The sequence below is a fragment of the Sardina pilchardus genome, chromosome 4 (genome assembly GCF_963854185.1).
Source record: "Sardina pilchardus chromosome 4, fSarPil1.1, whole genome shotgun sequence".
NCBI classification, from domain to species: Eukaryota; Metazoa; Chordata; class Actinopteri; order Clupeiformes; family Clupeidae; genus Sardina; species Sardina pilchardus.
In genome coordinates this window covers 29244751-29265898 of record NC_084997.1, presented here as the reverse complement: position 1 = coordinate 29265898, position 21148 = coordinate 29244751, and the positions used below count along the sequence as shown (strand labels likewise).

The window sequence follows — 21148 nt, the reverse complement described above, 5'->3', positions numbered from 1 at the left end:
AGACGGCAGCAGAGACCGAGGAAGCAAATTTCAACGGTTTTTTTAGGTCTTCTTATTCCGTCATAGGTCTCCTGCGCAGGCTCAGATGTCGTACATGTGACGTAGGCACGTAGTCTGACCGAGTCTGACCTATGGCGACGCTTTACTCTCGCTGGACGCATGCGCCTTTAACACTTTAGCATTGACTTTCGAAAAACGTTAATTACTCAGCCGATAAGACAGTAACGAGATTATTATGTCAATTTCACAATGTAGTATGTACCCCGACAATAGAAAATGTTCATATAAAGGCTTAAAACGCTTCAGCTCTAACGTAATTTGATGTCAAAGTGGCGCTTACGCCCCATAGGATTCAATGGAATGGCCAGCTAGCCACGGTCTTCTCGTTAGCATGGCGGCCGCCATACTGTCTACACTCTCAGAACGTTCGCTGCCCCCTTGAGCGAGACGCTAGCCGGACGATAGGCGCGGGAAAAGTTGAGTACAGTTTGTTTGGGATTGCCATGGCAACGGCGATCTCTACCAATAAAAGGCTCTGCTTTCACCAGTTTTACACGGTAGGGTGTTGGGTAGTGTAGTACTCTCTCGTTAAATCGTGAATAAAACATTGTTTTCTCAAAAACAAGGTTGATGCCCCGTTAACTTTTGACATCTATATGAGCCGGTATAATCGCGTAGTCACATCGTAGCTGGTTTTACGTCTACCATGGACGGTTACGATTTTATGGCTTATTCTCCAGTTGTCAATGGAGAAATTGTATTGGATTTTTACTTCCGGACAAGGCTGTGGGCGGGACTGGGGAGCTCTATCGAGAAGTCCCAGATCCTTGTGTGAAGCAGACAGCGAACTACAGAATCTGGCGAAAGTCAGGTTAGGCCCCTAGAGATGCAGACGGTGATACGGATCACTCCCATAACGTAATGGTTTCTTCCTTGGGTCATTTCAGACCTTTCCTGAAAATGTAATCGAAATCCATCCATAACAAACAGACAAACAAACAAACAAACAAACAAACAAACCCTGATGAAAACATAACCTCCTTGGTGGAGGTAATAAGTTTAAGTCATATAAAGCCCTTGTATTGACATGGCATGACATAATAGGAAAACAGTAGTATTTGTTTCCACCAATCTCCAATCTCCACCAATCCCTCTGTTATGGTGAGACCTGCTGGAATGGAGCCTATTCCCTCCAAACATGGTGACAGGTTGGAGTCTATGGATACAATGGACCACATGTCACATTCTGGCCTTGTGCATGTCAGTGTGTGATATGTGTTACCCTCTGTGGACAATCCAGGAAGTTTTTAGAGGAGCGCAGTACTTTAGGGAGGTCAGGTGTGTGTGTGTGTGTGTGTGTGTGTGTGTGTGTGTGTGTGTGTGTGTGTGTGTGTGTGTGTGTGTGTGTGTGTGTGTGTGTGTGTGTGTGTGTGTGTGTGTGTGTGTGTGTGTGTGTGTGTGTGTGTGTGTGTGTGTGTGTGTGTGTGTGTGTGTGTATTACATAGTCAACAGCCAATATGAGGCATTTGAATGGGGATTCTCACGAAAACAAACATCACACACGACCCTACTTACAGTATGACAGTTGCAGAGCACAATGAAAAAACTATTCTTGAGTCTAGACCACAGGTGTCAAACTCAAGGCCCGCGGGCCAGATGCGGCCCGCCTCGTCATTTCATATGGCCCGCGAGAGCTTTAAGGGTCCGATACAGTATGTGGCCCGCGAGAGCTTAAAAGGTCCGATACAGTTTTTGCGTATAGGCAATACACTGCAATACAATGCACGCATGTGAGACTGACAGCGAGGCAACATCAACCACCTTCCTCTATGATCAGTGCAACTGGCTACATCAGATGTGATAGCAACGTGTAGGCCTACGTGTGAAAACGAAATAGACCAGTATTCTAAACTATTTTAGCGAACGGAGCGCCTAAATTACGCGCTCGGTTTAGCCTGCCTGTGAAACGCATTATTGTTTGAAGTGCGTGTGCTTCTTTGAGAGGGGAATCGATGTAAGTTGTAAACTACGTGATACGTTTATGTCTACGTTTAAAATGCATGTATAATTGTGTGTAGTCCTATTATCCAAAAAATCCAGCTCTAAATCCTTGCTAATCGAGCAAGTGATTGTTTGGCCAAAAGCGAAAATAAGCCTATTCTGACCGAGAAGAGGTGCATTCATATCAGGCAAGCAGAGGTATGCTAGAAGTTTGTAGTAATCGCCTGTTGCTTTGCATTTTCATTTCAGTTTAAAACGAACAACATAGAATCCACACAACACCTTTCAACTTTAAAACTTCAAAGAAAAAGTCCACCGGGACCGTTCGCTTCTACTGTTTGTGTATGGAACGGTGTAGGCTAGTGACGCATTTCATATGGATGGACTTTTTGACATGACAGTTAGCCTACTCGTCACTTGCTAGATGTAAAACTGCATTTCGTTACTGGTAGGCTATTTCACTCGTGCAATGACAGTAAAGTTGAATATACTCGAATCTAAAAACTCAGAAATATGGAAAAAAAAAAAAAATCCATGGCATGATCTCTTCCTGACTGACCAGTGACCCTCATTGAAAAGTCAAACTGTATGGAACTGACAGTGGTGTTTTGTTTTTACAAAACATAACAATAATAAAAAAGAACATGTCATGCTGATACCTTTTGCTCTTCTCGATTTGAGAAGTTTTACCGATGCTAAAGATTTTGTGGCTGGTGCTACAAATCTTAGAAGTTACATCTGGCCCTTTGAGGGCAACCATTGGGCTGATGTGGCCCTCGGTGAAAATGAGTTTGACACCCCTGGTCTAGACTGAAAGGGTCAGGGGCTATGGGGAAAGGGTGAGGCTATGCAGTGGACGTGCTGCCGGATATAAATCCATACTGGGCATGATGCAACTGTGCCTTTAACTACTCCTCAACAATCTTCAATTTCATTGGATAATCCTCTAGCAGTTAGCTTGTGCTTTATTATATATAACAGAGTCGTGGAATTGCAAAGCATAAAAGTTACTTTGGACCTGGAGCGCACTTTGCACGATGGCCCTCAAAGAAACCGTGTTGAAAGTATTCGATCAAAATGGAAAAGCCGCACTCTATGCAGCTGGGGCTGGTGTTGCACTGCTTGGACTGGGGCTGGGTTACAAGTACATGCAGAGACCGAAAAAGTTAACTCAGGTTGGCGTTATTTCACAGCTGATTCTTCATCCTCTCAAATCCGGGAAAGGACTCCAAGTGGCCAAAGCAGAATGTCTGCGTATGGGTTTGAAACACGGAGAACTCCGCGATCGGTGAGCTTCAAACAGCTGCTTGAGTGATTTGATGAAAGACATTGATCACTTAAAACTTATCCTTGCGCTCGTTTCTTACAACAATGCCTAATGTCGCTCCAGGCATTTAGACTTTTCGAATCAGTCAGATAAAATATCGACCAGTCAGTTCATCGCCAAATGGCCTATTGGTTCCATGGCCATGGCCTGTGTTGCGTTTGTCAACAAATGATCGCTATATGTTCAGGGCCTATTCATTTAGCCTATAGGCTACTGCATTGAGCGAGTGATCAATAGGCTACCTGTTAATGATGCCGCATTCTTTTTGTCCGCTCTAATCACTGGACTGGACTTCACCGTTACAGACACTGGCTCGTGATTGCAGAGGACGGACGGATGGTGACTGCGAGGCAGGTCCCGCGCGTTGTGTTGGTGAGAATGACGGCCGAGGGAGGAGACATCTGCCTTAACGCCCCTGGCATGGAGGAATTAAGGGTTCCTCAGCATCAGCCGAACAATAACATACTGAACTGCAAGTAAGAGTCAAAGGTTCATTAATTTGATTTCAGAGGCCACCCACAACCCTTTTGTGTAGGAAGTAGAGGATTTACTAAAACATAGTTCATGAAATAATAGGCCCTTAAACTATTAATAGTTATTACCCTATTACCTGTATTTATTTATTTTACACTTTTATAATACTTAGTATGTCCCAAAATATAAGGTTCCCATAATATCTAATAGTGTTATATTCCTATAACACTATTATATTTATGTTCCTAAATGCTTTAAGATTCCATAGTTATTTTTACGTAAGGGGTTTAAGTCAGTGCAAACAGTTCAAAGCTCAGCAAGACTCAAGTCAGGTCATCTTGGTGATACATTAGCCAGAATCTCACACTCAGTGCCAAGTTGGAACCCAGCCTGGCTATCCCTATTCAGCCCTTGTCCCACTTAACACACCACTTGTGAAATAGACCCTCCAGATCTCCAGAGAAGCAGAGGCTTCTGAATCACATTTGTGATGTTTTGCCCATATACTGTATTGCCTCCATTCTATATGGACAGTGGGGATAGGCTATCTGCTCTAAGTGCTCCTAAACCAGAGCTGGCATTTGAGTTTAAATGCATTTACAAAGCACTTAACTTCACATGGTGCGTTTACAGGCCTACAAAGAATTTTGTCAGACTGTTTGTGTTTGACAATGTACAGTTTTGTTGAACGATTGGTTCTTCAACAGGGCTTACTCTTAAAACGAATGTGTTGAAAACAAACAACACAACTTACATTGTTTGTTTGTTTTTAACTCATCTCTGTGTCCAGATAGGGATCACATTGGTTTTAAGTGAAGCATTACTAGCACATAATAGGGAACTAGATGCATAGCCAACTAATTATGAAATCATGAATTAGCTTCTAAAACTGTGTAAAATGTCTTGGTGGACTTGCCTCCTGCACACCATTCAGTGCAGGTTGTGGTCCAGCCTGCATCATGATTGGGTCAATTCAAGATATGCAGTGGCAACATCTCAGACCTTCTTACAGATTATGTTCACTTTCCAAACTAACTGGCCACAGAGTACCACTCAACTCTCTCCATTCGGCGAAATAACGAGATGCCAGGAAGTTTCTTGTCACTCTCACAATCTTAACCAGTCTCCTACACACTGTTTAGAACACCTGTGATCAGAATCAGGTGATTGAACCAGGAGCTCCGTGTCATCTATCCTGCAGGGTGTTCACTGAGAACATCCAGGGGAGGGACTGTGGGGACGAGGTCTCTGGCTGGCTCACACGTTACCTCGGCAAGACTGTCCGCATGGTGCACTACGAGCCTCGGATGAAGCCCAGGAAGTGTAAGGAGAGGAAGCCACCCTTTCCTCCAGATGAGGAGGTAGGGCCATGCTTCAGCTCCTGTTAACTTGAACAATTGTATTATCATTTCTATCTTCATAGAGGCCTATGCTACACTCATTTGCTAGACTGGCCCACCCTCCTAGATTTCTATCAGAGAGATCTAGTCTGGAGCATAACCATTTCCCTTAAACAAGAAAAATGTCAGGTCAGTCAGCGACCGACAAGAGGGGAAGACAAAACCGAAACTTATTGTGATAAACAGAAGCAACAACACCTGCAAATATAAAAAAAAAAATGCAGTTGGAAAAATGCAGAAATGTATTTACAGCAAAGGAGCATCACACATGCATTGTTTCCTAACTGTTGATGTTGTTTATAGTCAGTTTGTAAGATTCACTTGTAGGCATGCTCATGTTGTGGCTAAATTAATACTTTGTGGGTGTAAGTGTCAAAATGGATTTCCTTGTCATTGCCATCATCTTGGGATTGTTGTTGTATTGCTCATAGGAAGACTGTTTCTAATGCTATGTTTCATGCTATATATTTTACATGAATTATACTCCTTTGGTTATTGTTTGTTGTTGTTGTTGTTGCTGTTGTTTTTATTTGCTGTCTTGCTGTTCTTAAAAGGCAGTAATTATTTTTTACTCTAACTCATCTCCCATTGCGCTGTGGTTTGAATGTTGTTCCTTAAAAGTAGCTTTGAATAAAAATGTCAGCTAAATTAATACATGCAAGTGAATATTAGTGCTTGAATTAGTGTTAAATAGTGATTGAATTAGTGTTAATTAGTGCTTGTTATTTAGTGTTAATTAATGCTTGTTTTAGTGCTTGAATATAAGTGTGCTTGTTGTAGGTTGCCTATTCTGACGCAGGGCCAATCATGCTGCTGTCAGAGGCCTCTCTGAGAGACCTGAACTCCAGACTGGACAATGATGTTACTGTGGCCCAGTACAGGCCCAGCATCGTAGTTAATGACTGTGAGGCTTTCAGTGAGGTACGGCACACACACACTCACACACACACACACACACACACACACACACACACACACACACACACACACACACACACACACACACACACACACTTTCTCTCTCTCTCTCTCTCTCTCTCTCTCTCTCTCACACACACACACACACACACACACACACACACACACACACACACACACACACACACACACACACACACACACACACACACACACACACACACACACACACACCATTAACATGTAATTTGTTACGACTTATCAGGCACTGTTCCTGAATTCCGATTAGCTTTCGGTATAACAAGATAGTAGCTCTGAGAATGACCAATAACTTCAGCCACTTCAGAAACGCTATCCTTTATCTGGATGTACAGTATTACATGATTAATGTGTTTAGGGTTAATGTTTATAAGCATACGTCTTACAACAGTTTGTTTTGTTTCTGTGGAGTGAAAATTGAATTTAATGAAAAACATTTAGCGTTTCTACTTAATCATCAGTCTCTGTTTTATAGGATTCCTGGGACGAGATCCAGATCGGCCCTGTGAGGATGAAGAGGGTCATGGCCTGTGGAAGGTAGCTTGAGATGAGGGTCATCTCTATGTTCCCCAGGTCCTATGTTCCCCGGTTTTCGCCAAAAGGGTCCTATGTTCCCCGGTATGTATTGCGACTGGGGAACATAGGACCCTTTTTGGGAAAAGTGGGGGAACATAGGACCCTTTTTAAAATGTACCAAAAAAAGGGTTCTATGTTTCCCAGTCCCATACAAAGTGGGGAACATAGGACCTGGGGAACATAGGTACACTCCCCTTGAGATGGGCCTCAGCTTCCTCTCAGCATTTTTAGCCTCGCTTGAAAATGTGCTGGACTTTTAACTGGGCTTTTAAATCCTATAGAAATAGATTGTGAAAAAATAACCGCTTTGACATAATATGTCAAGTTATAATAGTTACAAGTTACAATATTATTGTCACACACGGTTGTGTTGCCCCGATAGCCACTAAAGTTAGCATGCTAACTGGATAGATTCAGGCAAAACGCTCTGGTAATACCATTTTGTATGTCAAGAGGTGCTATGTTAAATACAGGATATATGCAATTCATTGGACAAATGCTGTCACAGAAATAGTTGTTTATTCATAAATGCTCAAATCGTACAAGTGGCCCTTTAAAGACCGCCATCAGCATTGATGACTACATACATGTGCATTCTCTGCGAACAGATGCATTTTAACAACAGTGGACCCTGATACTGGGGTGAGCAACCGCACAGAGTCCTTGGACACCCTCAAAAGGTAAACAACAAAAGCCACGCACTCAGAGAGCAATGTGTTAAACAATGAGATAAACAATGATTCAATAATATGATTACTTGGATACCTGCAATAGTAGGCTACTTAATGTAAAATGTAATATAAAATATAACATATTTATTTTTATATACAGTACTGTGTAAAAGTGTATTATATTACAGATCATATATATTGATTTGCGTCACACTTCACAGATAAAAATCTGTATTTTTCATATTTTGAGTGCAGCTTCTGACCAAAAATAAAAAATAAAATATGTTTTTCTTCACTTTTGTTTAAATCTGAAGCTACCGTCTGTGCGATCCATCAGAGAAGAAGACGTACGGACCATCCCCTCTGTTTGGGCAATACTACATCGTCAAACAGACCGGGACCCTTCACGTTGGAGAGCCTGTCTACAAGATAAGCTACTGAGATACTCATGAATGTTAGCATCATTAGATTGCTTATGTTGAACATGGCGTCGGTGGTCTCATTGTGCGTTGTGTTTTCACAAATTGCCTAATTATTGTATTTTAGAGTTATATAATCCAGCTAAGCATAATGAAGGTGATACCTAATCATGGCTTCTAGCACAATGTGGGACATGCTAGCACATTTTTCATGAAATTCATAAAATAAACAAGTTTCTATTCCATAGCAAGATACTTGCTGACTACAGGACTGTGATCCCCTTGATCAGGATAATTAAAAGCTATGCTGGCATCATTATTGTAGTTTCTCTTCTTTGGACCGTTTCTCATTTTTGATCATTTTAACTCCCAACACCCTCACAGGAACTTGGGGTGATGTGCTGAAACTATCCTCTAGGGGGCAGCAGCTGACAAGTTTGTACTTCAAAGCAGGCTCCTACACATAATCAAAGTTCAGTAAACAGGAATGGCCTACCATTGTTCATGGCAACATGTAGTCTATGATTCAGCTAAATCTTTTCTCAGAAAACAGCCATAGCCACAAAATCAGTCAAACTCAATCAAACTCAAGCTCAAATGTTGACAACACTGTGAATCAAATAGAAGTTAAATATAGCTTGGTATACTGTACATAAACAGTGTCCCCCCCCCCCCCCCCTCTCACTCATTCACACACACACACACACACACACACACACACACACACACACACACACACACACACACACACACACACACACACACACACACACACACACACACACACACACACACACACACACACACACACTACACACACACATACATGTACACTCACATACACACCTACACATTTCACATCAATATTAATGGAAAAGAGCGACAACTGTGCAACTGCAAGTGGCATTCATTTGGGTGCCGGCCCTAGCCAGGCCTGCCCAGCCTCAGCTGTCGCTGGTATATCCAACCTGTGGTCTCTGGAAATGACCCAGCTCCCTGCCATGATGGCTGCTGGCAGTTAAAGCCTCAGGCGTAAAACATGGGGATGGGGGATGTTGTTATGTTTTGATATTACACTTTGCTGTAATATCACTTTGCAAGTGATGGTTCAGACGTGGGTTTTACCATGACTCCTTGTTAATATCCGGTTCTTCCTGGTTACAGTTAAAAATAACAATTTTAAGTCACTGAGCTTTCCCCAATTCCAACCCAGTCAGACAATGATATGGATTAACTGGCCAGTGAAATTCGGTGTAATCGACCATTCACTAGTTCGCCCATCGGCAGGATTTGTTGTGCTTGGGTGTATCGTTAACAGCATGTTTGCAGGCATGCAAACTCCTCACCTTTCGGCGAAATTCGCCGTTTTGAATCAAAAATAGGTGACTTACATGGTTCGTGCAGATCCGATGAGAAAATATTTAGGGGGGGGGGGGGGGGGGTCAAGGTGAATTGAATTTACAACTGAGTTTAGAAATCATGCGCAGACGCTAACGCATCTTGAGGTGTTTCTAGAGCCGCATTTAAAACGTGTCTGATCAGCAAGGGATGCGTGAATGTAGCCCCTATGCGTTTAATAAACATTAGTGGAAGCGAATTGTTGACAAAGACGCAACGCGAACAGAATGCGCACGCCAAGTATAGCCTCTGTTGTGAGCGCAGATAGATGCGTCTGAGATGTCAGGTGGAATATAGTGATTCTGGCGAGAAGAGATGCCGAGGGATTTCACAGATGGGCTAGTTAAAACTTTCAACTTCTATTAGAAAAAGACGCTGAGATTAGAGTAGCAACATAGCATAGGTTGTTTTCTTCTAATGATGAAAGTTTAGCGAAATTAGACGAACATGTAGACATAACGAGTTATTTTGATGAAGAATGCGTGCAGTTTGAACCATCTAGATCGGCAAAAGGTGAAGCAAATAGGCAGACTTTATCAGTATATCAAAGGCTAATGTGGCAGTTGAATTAAATGCTCATAAACTGGGCTGGTTCGTTTTGTCCAGAGACGTAGTTGATTGACATGATAATGCTGTCTTTTAGAAAAGTGGGCCCTGTTACGCGAAGCACACTGCGCATAGACCTTACGCAAAGCCTACGCAAAAGATATGCAACTCAAATGATTCGCTATAGTAACGTAGCCAAAAAAAGTTGCGACTGCTTCAGACCACACGTAACGCACGTAACCGTTTAAATTATGTGTGTGACTTGCAACAATTTTCATTAACACCCGGATCATTACGAGTTCGTAAGCCATGCGTAAATTAAATTTACATTTGATTGTCGAGTTACAGGAGGACCCTGATCAGTAGCCTAGTCTGCGCCTACAGGTAGCCTACAGTTTAACATAATATGAAGACAGTTCACATAACGTTATTGGTTTGTTAAACACACTAACACAATATAGCCTAGAGAACACAATATAGTAGCCTAGGCTGCGTATTAAAACGTTTTAAAACAATTTGAAAAATTAAAGCCTACCCTATTTTATATAGGCCTAATAATATTAGTTTGAAATAGTGTGTGTCTCAAGCAAGATTATTGATTACCTGGTTTGGTCCAAGAAATATTCAGACTTTTCCTTATTCTGATAGTTTAAGTGTCCATTAGGCCTATGAAATCATCAGAAATGTGTAATAAATACATAATAAGTACATAAGCACAGAGAAAGGGAGAGATAGTAAGAAAGAAAGAAAGCGGGTCCCTCACACTTTGGAAGATTTGTTTCCATGTTTTTTTTTTTTTTTTTTTTTCGGGGGGGGGGGGGGGGGGGGTCGGAGAAGAGTCTCACCTTTTTCACCCCTTACCAGTTTGCATGCCTGTGTTTGGCTAGGTAGCTGGCCGTGGTCCTGGAATGCCTGGAGCGGAGATCACGTTAAAGCGATGGCCGCTTGCACCCCCCTGTGTAAGGAAGGAGGATGAGTGACTGGGCTATCAGTGAAATGGAGGAGTAGGGGGAGGAGGAGGGATGACTTTTGTGAACGCCGTGGGCGTGTGGCATAATAGAAAAGGAGGCTGGCTTAAATACTCTTGGAGTGGGAGGCGCGGTGAGTTAATTGGTGTCAATCATTCCTAAGGGCTCCTCCCGAACTTCGTTCAGAAAACCTCATTTAGGGTTAGCATAGGGTGACCAGACGTCCCCGGTTTCAGGGGACAGTCCCCGTTTTTGGTTGCCTGTCCCCGGGAAAATACAGAAAAACTACCTATGTACCTATGTCACATTTTAAAATAAAAATAAATCAAATAAAATAAAACTTTAAACTGAAAATATCCCCTTTTTTTCCCACATTGTTGGGATTATGTTCCCAGTTTTGGTCTCGGACATCTGGTCACCTTAGGTTAGCAGCCTCCTCTTCCACTCCTTTTATATTCCAGAGGCTGTGAGCAGGCTGCACACGGTAAAGGCGTATAAAAACAACTTGTTGTTGGCCTGTAATTGAGCGTTAAACGTCATGTTGTGTGCCAAGTGGCATTTTCTTATCTTGCTGGAGGTGGAGGAGGAGACAGGCTACTAAGCTCCCAAACCTGAAGGATGCTACTAGGCTCCATAAACATGCTGGAACATGTAGTTCCTGTGGGTTTGGGTTATGGGTTTGTTTAAACCATAGACTGTATATATATATAAACCAACAGTACCTTCTAACAAACCCGGAGACCACGGGAGCGGTATGTTCCCACATGTTTATCTAGAGCAAGTAGCATCACTTCAAGGAAGTGCTGGCATTGACATGATGCTATCTGCTATCAAGGGAAAATATACAGATTGAAAAAAAATATTTATATGAAGCAGCAGGAAGGCATTGCCTGAGTTTTGTGTGCGCTCCACAAAAATCACAGGGTGATCCGGATCAAGTGTAAAGTGTATACCCACTGAATACTCAATACTAAATGCCAGTTATCAGTGTATGCAGGTGAGACACACTGAAAAAAAGACATGTTACTGGTCAGAGAAACAAATATACAGAGTGTCAAAATGTAATAGTTTTTAGAGTTTGAAGTCAATATTTTAAGGTAAAACAATGACATTGTATTGCTTTATAATTTATAATATATTGTTTTGTTGATTTAAATTGTTTTGAAATTCGTCTTAATTGAACACAGTCATTGTAGGAGGGGGAGAAAAACACTTGCAGCCTCCATAAGGATCAGTTCTGTAGTATAGGCCTACACATGAAAATTCACCTGTTTAAAGACAACAGCATGTCATTGACATACTGCACAAGTGCAGACTCCACATTAACCTTATTTCAGCAGACTTGACCATTTTACTGTAACGAGATCCATGGAGTGTTACAACACAAAGATAACAATATCATATGGGACATTGCAAAATTTGCGCAAGATTTTGTGTAAACGTATGCAATGTATGATAGAACTATGTTTCCCTGTACTACAGTACGTGATAATATGTGCTAGAATCTTTTACTGGATATATACATGCATGGGATGACATAAACTGTCAGCAAATTGTTCAAAACGAATACAAGCACCATTTGAAGAGAGATGGTCCTGTATGCCTTATGATCCAAACCTCTCAGATCAACACACCCACTGAATGAAACGCTGAAGAAAGTCAGGATTGGACAAGTGTTTGTAATCTGGCCCCTTGAACACAGCGTAGCGATCTTTCAAGGCCAACTGCAGGACCACGTCTTTGTCCACGTCGTTGCCCATAGCCACAACCACAGGTACGACTTGCAACTTGCGCACGAGTACTAGAGCCTCCTGCAGCCCCTGCGTTGCCGTGACGCCGTCTGTGACGAACACAAAACTCAGCTCAGCTCCTGGCCGAGTCGGATGGGGGTGTCCGGAGCAGTGATCCGTGGCAAAGGAAATGGCTGAGGTGACATTGGAGGAAGAGTCCAGGTAGCGCATGGTTTTCAGACGTCTGGCTAAATCGGCGCGATCGTGCGTAAAACTCGAGATCATCTGATACTCAAGGTGGCCGCCGTACTGGATCACGGCCAGCCGGACTCGGGTCGTGTCGTCGTGGCTGCTGGCCAGTCGGACCTTGCGTGTCACGGTCTCCACGAAGATCCGCACGCGGTCAAAGTTCTCCTCTCCGACACGCTCTGAGCCGTCCACCAGGAAGACCAGTTCTACTGGCCGGTCAGCACATGGTGCCACAACCATCTCTGGAGGAGAAGCCAAAGTATTAGCAAACACAAGTAGACTGGGGATGGGAATGAATGAATGAATAGTGACAAATCAGAGTAAGTTAACTCGAAAATGTGAAAATGTCATCGAAATCCATCCATAACTTTTTGAGTTGTCTTGCGAACAAACAAACAAACAAAACCAACAAACCCAGACGAAAACATAACCTCCCCGGCAGAGGTAATTAAATACATAAATAATATAATATAAATAAGAAATAAATAAGAAAGAATATCACCTGGTTGACATGGAAGGTCAGGACAAACAGTGACAGGGTCTGCACACCAAAAGAGGGAAGTGTGAATGCTGACCTAACATCACACACACACTCACACACACACACACACACACACACACACACACACACACACACACACACACACACACACACACACACACACACACACACACACACACACACACACACACACACACACACACACACACACACACACACACACACACACACACACACTATACCTTTGCCATAGAGATTTATGGCTAAATGAAAACCAAAACATGTAATATTCAATTTAAAAAGAAATCATAAATGCCAAGCGCACATTTCTTGGACGACTAATGTAATATGGTAGAAGAGCGGTGGTGTACTGTACCTGGACAGAGCACGCTCTCGACCTCCTTGGTGAACTCGTCTGCCAGTAGGTCTGTGTAGCGGGAGAAGCTCATTATGCGTTGAGGAAGGCTACAGGTGATGTTCTGTAAGGTGAAATTGCACGGCATGCCGTTAAAGCTGTCGCTGACCCCCAGCGCCAGCACCTCGACGCCGGGGTCGTTGCAGAGGGACCACAGGCGGGAGTGCGGCTTGTCCATGCGGTCGTAGAGGCCGTCCGTGATGACCACCACCGCCACCCTGGCCCACGCCCTCCTGCCCTGGCGTATGACGGTGTCGTAGGTGAACTCGAGGGCGGACGGGATCCAGGTCCCGCCGGCGATCCACTGCAGGTCCTTGACGGCCTTCCTGAGGGAGCACAGCGAGTCGATGTTGGGGTCGTCCAGACGGATGGCCTCGAAGGTTCCCAGGTGGCTGAACTGCACGACGCCGACGCGAACCCCTAGAAGGGTATGAGGAAAGAAACGGGGATTAAAAAAAAAAGACAAGAAACAAAGGATAAGAGGAAAGGAGTAAAGTGCTGTGTGCTGTTATCCATGAGTCCTTCTTGTACCTATGGTTTCAGAACTCCAAGTAAAAAGAAAGTGGTCTTCCACTCCTTGGGTTTATGCTGCTGGAAGTATTGGAACTATACAATACAGCGGGTAAAAGGGTGACGCCCTTCACAAACGTGACACATTAACTTTTTTTTTTTTATTATTACTTTATCTTTATTCTTATTACACCATTTTTATTCTTTTTATGTTATTGTTGAGTGTTATACTTTGAGAGCAAAGATTAATCGGAGTCAAATTCCTTATTTGTTTACGTAAACCTGGCCAATAAAGCTGATTCTGATTCTGGTTCTGATTTAGTCATTTCAAAGGTCTGTTGCAGAGGACAACCCCATGCTCATGCTCATGCTCATAATTAAGCTGAACTACAATTTGAGTATCAACTAAGCCATGTCCAACATGCTCTACATACTAAAACCGTAGAAAGAGCAGCAATAATCAGTTATCATAATCATATCATGGCTTGTGTTGTGACTACCATTTTTTGAGTAGGGGTCCGGCTCCAGGGAACCCAGCCTGCTGATGGTGTGGAAGATAAATTGTTTCTCCAGGGTGAAGTTTGTGAGCCCCACGCTCTCTGAGCTGTCAATCACAAACACAATGTCCAGAGCGCCACAATTCTTCTTGCAGTCTGTCGAAACAACACGAACAACAGTATCAACAATATCCTGAGCAGTTCACCTGTAGCCGTTCTGCCAATGATGATTATTATATCAAAGGATTTGCCGTGATTAATGATCAGCTTTTGTTTTAAAATGTAGACACTGCCACTTATTAGACTACATATTGATACTTACCACAGCAACCACAGATCTCTCTAATGTAGCTCATGATGTCACAGTCCTGGGGAGGCATACAGAGAATAATGATATATTAGTTGGATTATATACATTGCTGCTTGCGGCTATATTCTTTTTTGTTACTTTACATAAGACAATAACACATACATGCCATACAGAGGGTAGAAGACACAAAGGATAACAGATTTGGGGGAAACAAAGTAGACATACATTCATGACTGTCCAAAAAAAAAAAAAAAAAAAAACAAGACAAGACAAAGCAAAAACTGGAAATAATAATGAAAAAGAATAATAATAGTAATAAAACAAATACTTGAAGTAGCTTATTCCTCAGTGATGTGTGCATGTGTGTGTAAGTGTGTAGGTGTGGTGAAAATGTGTGATGTGAACCTATCTATTCTATACCTTCTCCCCAAAGTACTTATGCATTTTAGTTATTATATTAGTTATTAGCTTGCGGCTATATTCATGTTCATGATGCTGCACTAATCCACTTTACCAATCAGTCTTAAAGTATGACTTACATTGGACCCAGGACCTTCCGGCCCCCGCTCCCCCTATGGAGAAAAAAGAACAAGGCAATAGTCCCATTTATTCTGTGACATTTCTCTTCAGGTGTGAATACTTAAAATAAAACCCTCTAACGCTCTGTAATATTGCTGTGATGGCAGAAAGATATCCACCATGTTTGCTTTGGGTACATGCGCAAGTACGAACTGGAGAGACCCGATGGCGCGCATGTTACCGGCGCACAGACTGGAGACGCGCACCAAATCATGAAGTGAAATGCATATACTGTAGGGAAGTGGGAGGAAGTTTGAACTCTTTTAAAAGCCCTGATGAAGGCCACTGCAGGCCGAAACATGTTGGCAATTTGTTCTACTATGAACTAGCTCAGTTAAATTAAAAGCTTTTTAATGAAGAAGACGAAGAGTGCCTTGGATTTCTTCAAAACATCTAAAACTCTCTAACCTTCCACATTTCTTGGCATCCGCACACATTCTCAATACTCACGGGAGAGCCAGGGCCTCCAGGAGGTCCTCTCTCACCAGGTTCCCCAGGCGATCCACATTTACCCTGACATGGAGGAAAACAGAGTAGAGCCTTTTGTGCCAAACGTGGGATATTTCAAATGATTAAACCTAACTTGACCTCAAGCACTTCGAGGGACCACCTTAAACCATTTGCACAAGTTCACAAAAAACGCCGGCATTCTCCCTTCGTCAAATGTGCGTGTCTGGTTTGCCGTTCATATGTGACAGGACTAGTTGATGCTGCTCACAGCAGGCGGCTTTTAAACATTCTAACAGAAGATTCTATTCCGCAACAATAAACGGTTCTAAAATTCCATGTTGAATTCTATGAACCCAGATATTCTTTAGAACGTTATTTTTCCAACATTCTTGTCATACACTCAACATTTACGATACCTGCTGAAGGGTTAATAAATCTCCAGTAAGCAAACAGGCCTCTCACCGGATCTCCCTTCATTCCTTTGGATCCAGAATCCCCTCTCGTCCCACATGTCCCTCTGGGACCTTGCGGACCCATCTCTCCTTTGTCCCCTGGGCAACCCTGAGTTACCAACAAACACCCCGTAAGGTTTTAGCTTTATTTTTTATTTTTTTACAAAATAATACAAAACATCTGCAAGGCATACCCACATTTTATTTTTAAAATGTTGTATTTTCACACAAATAATCGATACCATGCTGCACTCGAAAGGTAGGCAGCTATAACACTATGAACTTTAGAGTGTTGCCAACTTAAAAAAAAAAAAAGTGTTTTACCCTTTCACCTTTTCCTCCTGGCAGGTTTAGTCCGTTTCTCCCTGGATCACCCTGATATCAAGGCAAAAAGAGGTCTATGTAGCTATTGTTTTTTATACTGTACATTCAAGTTGTAAGTGTGCAACTGTTCTACAACACTCAAAGAGTATGTGGACAGTAATGCCAACAGCAATGCATTCAAATTTAGCAAACATTGGCAAACGTTCACGTTGAACAAGTTGGATGAACGCAGAGCCATAGAGAGATATGGCTCTGGGTGAACGTGGTGAACAATCCATTCTAACGCTAATTGCATTGTTGCCTTCATCCAGTTCCACTGTATGTTCGTGGAGATCTACCTCCTCAGACTGGAAACGTTTGCCGAAAAAACTCAAGGCCAATGGAAAACTGTTTGCAAATGTTCGCAAACGTTTGCAAACATTGTGTTTGCCTATGTTTGCGAATTTGAATGCACCTCTGGTGTTTGTGCTACGGTTCTATCCTTATATACCTTTGGTCCTGGGGCTCCAACGTCCCCTTGGGGCCCCTCGTCTCCTGGGTCTCCAGTAGAACCCTAAAAACACAAGAGAGTCCAATTCAAATTCATTAATTTGTGTCTAAACATACAGTTGGAACAAAACGTCTTAGTAAAATGTTGATATTTTAGCTTAACTGCCCATCAAATTGCATCCCCCCTTTCAACACCTGGAATAATCAAATGGTTTGTTGGCCTCCACAGCTGATTTAACCCCCAACCCTTTGGCTGTAGTGATACTAAGTGCCTCTTCCCAACTCCACCAACACACCGTGATGTACAGGAATCAATAATCAATACCAATTCCCATGATACGTCATGGTACGTGCTCACCTTGTCACCAGGAAACCCTTGTTCCCCTAGTGGTCCTCTTAATCCTGGCGGACCACAATGCCCCTGCAAATAGAGGGCAGTGATAGGGCTGAGGAATGTACGTGATATCGACCAAGACTCTGAGAGTAACTATCCCATTAAGGTACAGATTCTTTAGATTCTTTAGAACGTTTGCTTAGCAACCTGCTCCAGCGTTCTAGCTAACCGGACCCCAGACCACCTTTTCAGGCGGGCCCGGGTCCGCACCCGAGTTTGGTACGGTACGAGGACCTAGTGTGAATGCACCCTAAAACTCTTACTTTGCATCCTGGAGCACCAGGACTTCCAGGATTTCCCCTGGCACCCTCTGGTCCATGATCCCCCTGAAAACAGTGAAAGAAGCCTAGCATTTCCTCTGTCTGAAACCATACATGTAAGTCTGTTTGTGTTTGTTTTTGTTTAAGTTCACCTGCTGCTACTCAACTGGAAGAGGAAGGGTCTCATATCACCAATCGTGAAGAAATTTGAGATCCAGTACACAGACAGATTAATGCATTTCCGCTACTTCTGCTGCATTACTGTAAATCGCATATGAACCTTGGTGTGATTTAGCCCTGTCAAAGTTGACAGAATCTGTGATCATACCTTGTCTCCTTTGAATCCAACTGGTCCTTTGCTGCCTTTGAATCCCACTTCTCCCCTCATGCCCTGGATAAGACAGCAGTCTCTTACACTTCACAGTTACGCCACGTGCTGATCTGTTATGGAACGCTGCCTTAGTGTGGCGATATTATTCAGTTTACCTTTAGGCCTTCCTCTCCATTTACTCCTTTTTGTCCCTGAAAACAATGGTTATAGGTTACAGAACATTGAAACATTCCATAGGTTACAGAACATTGAAAGAGAGACAATATGAGAATTTAACATTCAAGTTACCCACTTTTGCCCCTCTCTCCCTTCGACTCCATGACTTCCCTGATACCCCCTTGTATCCCTGGTGCAGGCAATAGAAATACATATTACACCACATACATACATACAGTATATATATACATTGTCATGGCCATCATCATCACCATCATTATTCGGACGATGCCCACGTCGTATTGATATAAGTATTGGTGTTAGCAGCCGAAATATTATTTGAATGTGCACACCGTATTTTAAAAGCACCCTTTACAAGATTTGCTGTTGGGGTCCCCCAGTTGAGAAGCGCAATAATACACAAACTAAATATGCTTCTTTTACGACAAAGTATGAGCAGAACTCTGGTATAACATAGAGGGAGTGCACTGACAGCAGTCCGTAGAAAGAGATGTCCGAATTCCTGTAGCAGAGCAGCTCTTTTCCGTTTCGATTTCAGAGGGGGGAAAGGCTCCCTACCCGAAACTAGAAAGTTGCTATAGGTTGATAATCACCTACAGTACAGAGGGCTGCTCAGAATATGGCAGAAGTGCCGTTCATGATGTTACGAGGTTATGCACCATCCAAATAACTTGGGAAATGTTATGTCAAAGTCAAAAGTCTGTTAAGGCCGTCTTTAAGTTAAAATGGGCCAGTATAATGGAAGGACAGGCCATGACTGAGATCTGATGTACTTTTGGTCCATCGTCTCCTTGTGGGCCCTGAGGACCTGGTCTGCCAGGACGGCCGATATCCCCCTAAACAGGAAAAAGATCATAACACAAGGGATTACTTCAACATTCTCAGATACAGTATACTGTAGGCAGCCGTGGCCTACTGGTTAGGGCTTCTAACCGAAGGGTTGCTGGTTTGATCCCCGACCAGTAGGAAAAAATGTGGGTGGGGGAAGTGGTTGACCACCAAGGTGCCTAACCCCTCACTGCTCCACGAGTGCTGATATACAGTATGAAGGTAGCTAACTGCTCTGGGTTAGTGTGTGCTTCACCTCACTGTGAATTTGCTGTGTGTGTTCACAAATTCACATATGGGATAAATGTATACGCAAATAATTGGCCAAGAAGCCTGAGCAACATTTACATTTCATGCAGAAAAGGACAAGTGATTTAAAAAACAACGCTGTTGAACGCACACAGTCTCCTTTGAATCCTTGTGGTCCACGAGCACCTGCTGGTCCAAGGATCCCACAAGGCCCCTGCCAGAGTGGAAGCACATAATGGTAAAACATACTGTGATGGAAAACATTATTATCATTGTTGTATGTGTGCTTGCAAGTTGCTGTAGACATAAATTGACCCTTGACCGCCGACACCTAAATCTGAAGACACAGAAAGTTCTAGTCTACTGTAGTTCACACCAAGAAAAGTTCAGTGTGCATTTTAAAATGTAAAGAGGAACTTACTGCAAAAAAGTGTCTGGTAAACAACTGTTGTAACCACTGATTGTATAACTGATGAGCCACACTCCGCTGAATAAAAAGACTTGCGCTGCGAGGAGAAAGTCTGAAACTGTCTTGCAGAAAGGAGAATTCTCCTCTCTGGTCACTCTCTCCTCTCGGCCAAGAGTAAACGTACTACGTGTTGTGGTTCTTGTGTCTTACTATCGGGAAGATTTGCCTGACACATACACAGGTTCATACATAGTTGTTATGCTTCCTGACACCCATTAAGATGGTGGCACTTGATTGGACCAACCTTGGCTCCTGGGTCTCCTTTACAGCCGGGGGCTCCCATTGGACCAATCCTGCCCTGAAATACCACATCACCTTCTTAATATTGGTAATGTTAGTGTCGTTAAGAAGCACAGATGGCAAAATATGCATAATGAGCATAATCAACACAACAAGAACAACAACACATAGTATTTCTGTAGTGCTTTTCAGATGCTCAAACCGCTTTACAGTGAAGGGGGAAGCTCACTAACCACCATCAATTGGTATCTTTCACAGCGAACCTTGGTAGAGGTTAGCATATCAGACCATCATTCACACACAACGATCCTTTCCCAAAATGGTAGATCAGCCTCTTGGTGCTTCACCAAGCTTACTCCTCTTACCTTCTGACCATCTGCTCCTTTCAAGCCACAGTCTCCCCTCCCACCCTATGCATTGGAGAAAATGCTGAGTCAGGACAGGAAGTTTCACCCAGAATATTCATCCTAATCCTAATAAATGATTAGCACAGTCAGGGATTTCTCAGAAAGTCGCGTTTGTCTGTGTTTATGATTACACTTATTAGCAGACGACTTTGTGAAAAAAAAAAAAAAAAAAAAATCTAGGGTATAATTTAAAGGAGACGTTCGGTGTGAAATTGACTGAAAGATGTTGCCGAGTACTTACATGTCTGCTGCCGAGCTTGGGAAACATGTAAGTACTCGGCAACATCTTTCAGTACAGCTAAGGTCAATTTCACACCGAACTTCTCCTTTAAGGACCAAACCAGTTTTCGGAGCCTGGACTGCCTCCAGAGATTGTTATTTTACAGTGTACTCACAGAATGGGCAGCAAACAGTCGTGAGAAGATTATTGCTTTAATGTGACAAAAACATTTTATGGGCTTGAAATTGTGTGAAATCCTTGACTGCAACTTTAAGGGCCCTTTGCCAACCAGCAATGAGCCAAAGCTAATTTAAGAAAATATTTTGCTA

General features: G+C 42.9%; 2 protein-coding genes across 2 annotated transcripts in view; one reads left to right on the top strand and one right to left on the bottom strand.

Moving 5' to 3' along the window:
• The first annotated feature begins 3025 nt into the window (after positions 1–3025).
• On the top strand, positions 3026–8141 carry LOC134078777 (mitochondrial amidoxime-reducing component 1-like). The gene is made up of 7 exons (XM_062534922.1): positions 3026–3289; positions 3634–3804; positions 5004–5163; positions 5983–6123; positions 6635–6696; positions 7344–7415; positions 7721–8141. The coding sequence occupies exons 1-7, from the start codon at positions 3039–3041 to the stop codon at positions 7845–7847; spliced, it is 984 nt and encodes a 327-aa protein (XP_062390906.1). The 5' UTR covers positions 3026–3038; the 3' UTR covers positions 7848–8141.
• Positions 8142–12260: 4119 nt separating this feature from the next.
• Positions 12261–21148, bottom strand: part of LOC134078941 (collagen alpha-2(VI) chain-like) — a 12541-nt gene continuing 3653 nt past the window's right edge. The window contains exons 3-13 of the mRNA XM_062535106.1: positions 19180–19242; positions 18227–18289; positions 17603–17665; positions 17246–17308; positions 15938–16042; positions 15490–15522; positions 14963–15008; positions 14644–14796; positions 13595–14053; positions 13219–13257; positions 12261–12958 (exon numbers count right to left, since the gene is read on the bottom strand). Of these exons, the coding sequence (XP_062391090.1) occupies positions 12363–12958; positions 13219–13257; positions 13595–14053; positions 14644–14796; positions 14963–15008; positions 15490–15522; positions 15938–16042; positions 17246–17308; positions 17603–17665; positions 18227–18289; positions 19180–19242 (1683 nt within the window). The 3' untranslated portion in view covers positions 12261–12362. The remainder of the gene's footprint in view (positions 12959–13218; positions 13258–13594; positions 14054–14643; positions 14797–14962; positions 15009–15489; positions 15523–15937; positions 16043–17245; positions 17309–17602; positions 17666–18226; positions 18290–19179; positions 19243–21148) is intronic.

Coding starts and splice junctions, on each gene's coding strand:
- LOC134078777 (XM_062534922.1), top strand. CDS start 3,039: ATGGCCCTCAAAGAAACCGTGTTGAAAGTATTCGATCAAAATGGAAAA. Junction 3,805..5,003: donor AATAACATACTGAACTGCAA/GTAAGAGTCAAA, acceptor TCTATCCTGCAG/GGTGTTCACTGAGAACATCC. Junction 7,416..7,720: donor TCCTTGGACACCCTCAAAAG/GTAAACAACAAA, acceptor TTAAATCTGAAG/CTACCGTCTGTGCGATCCAT.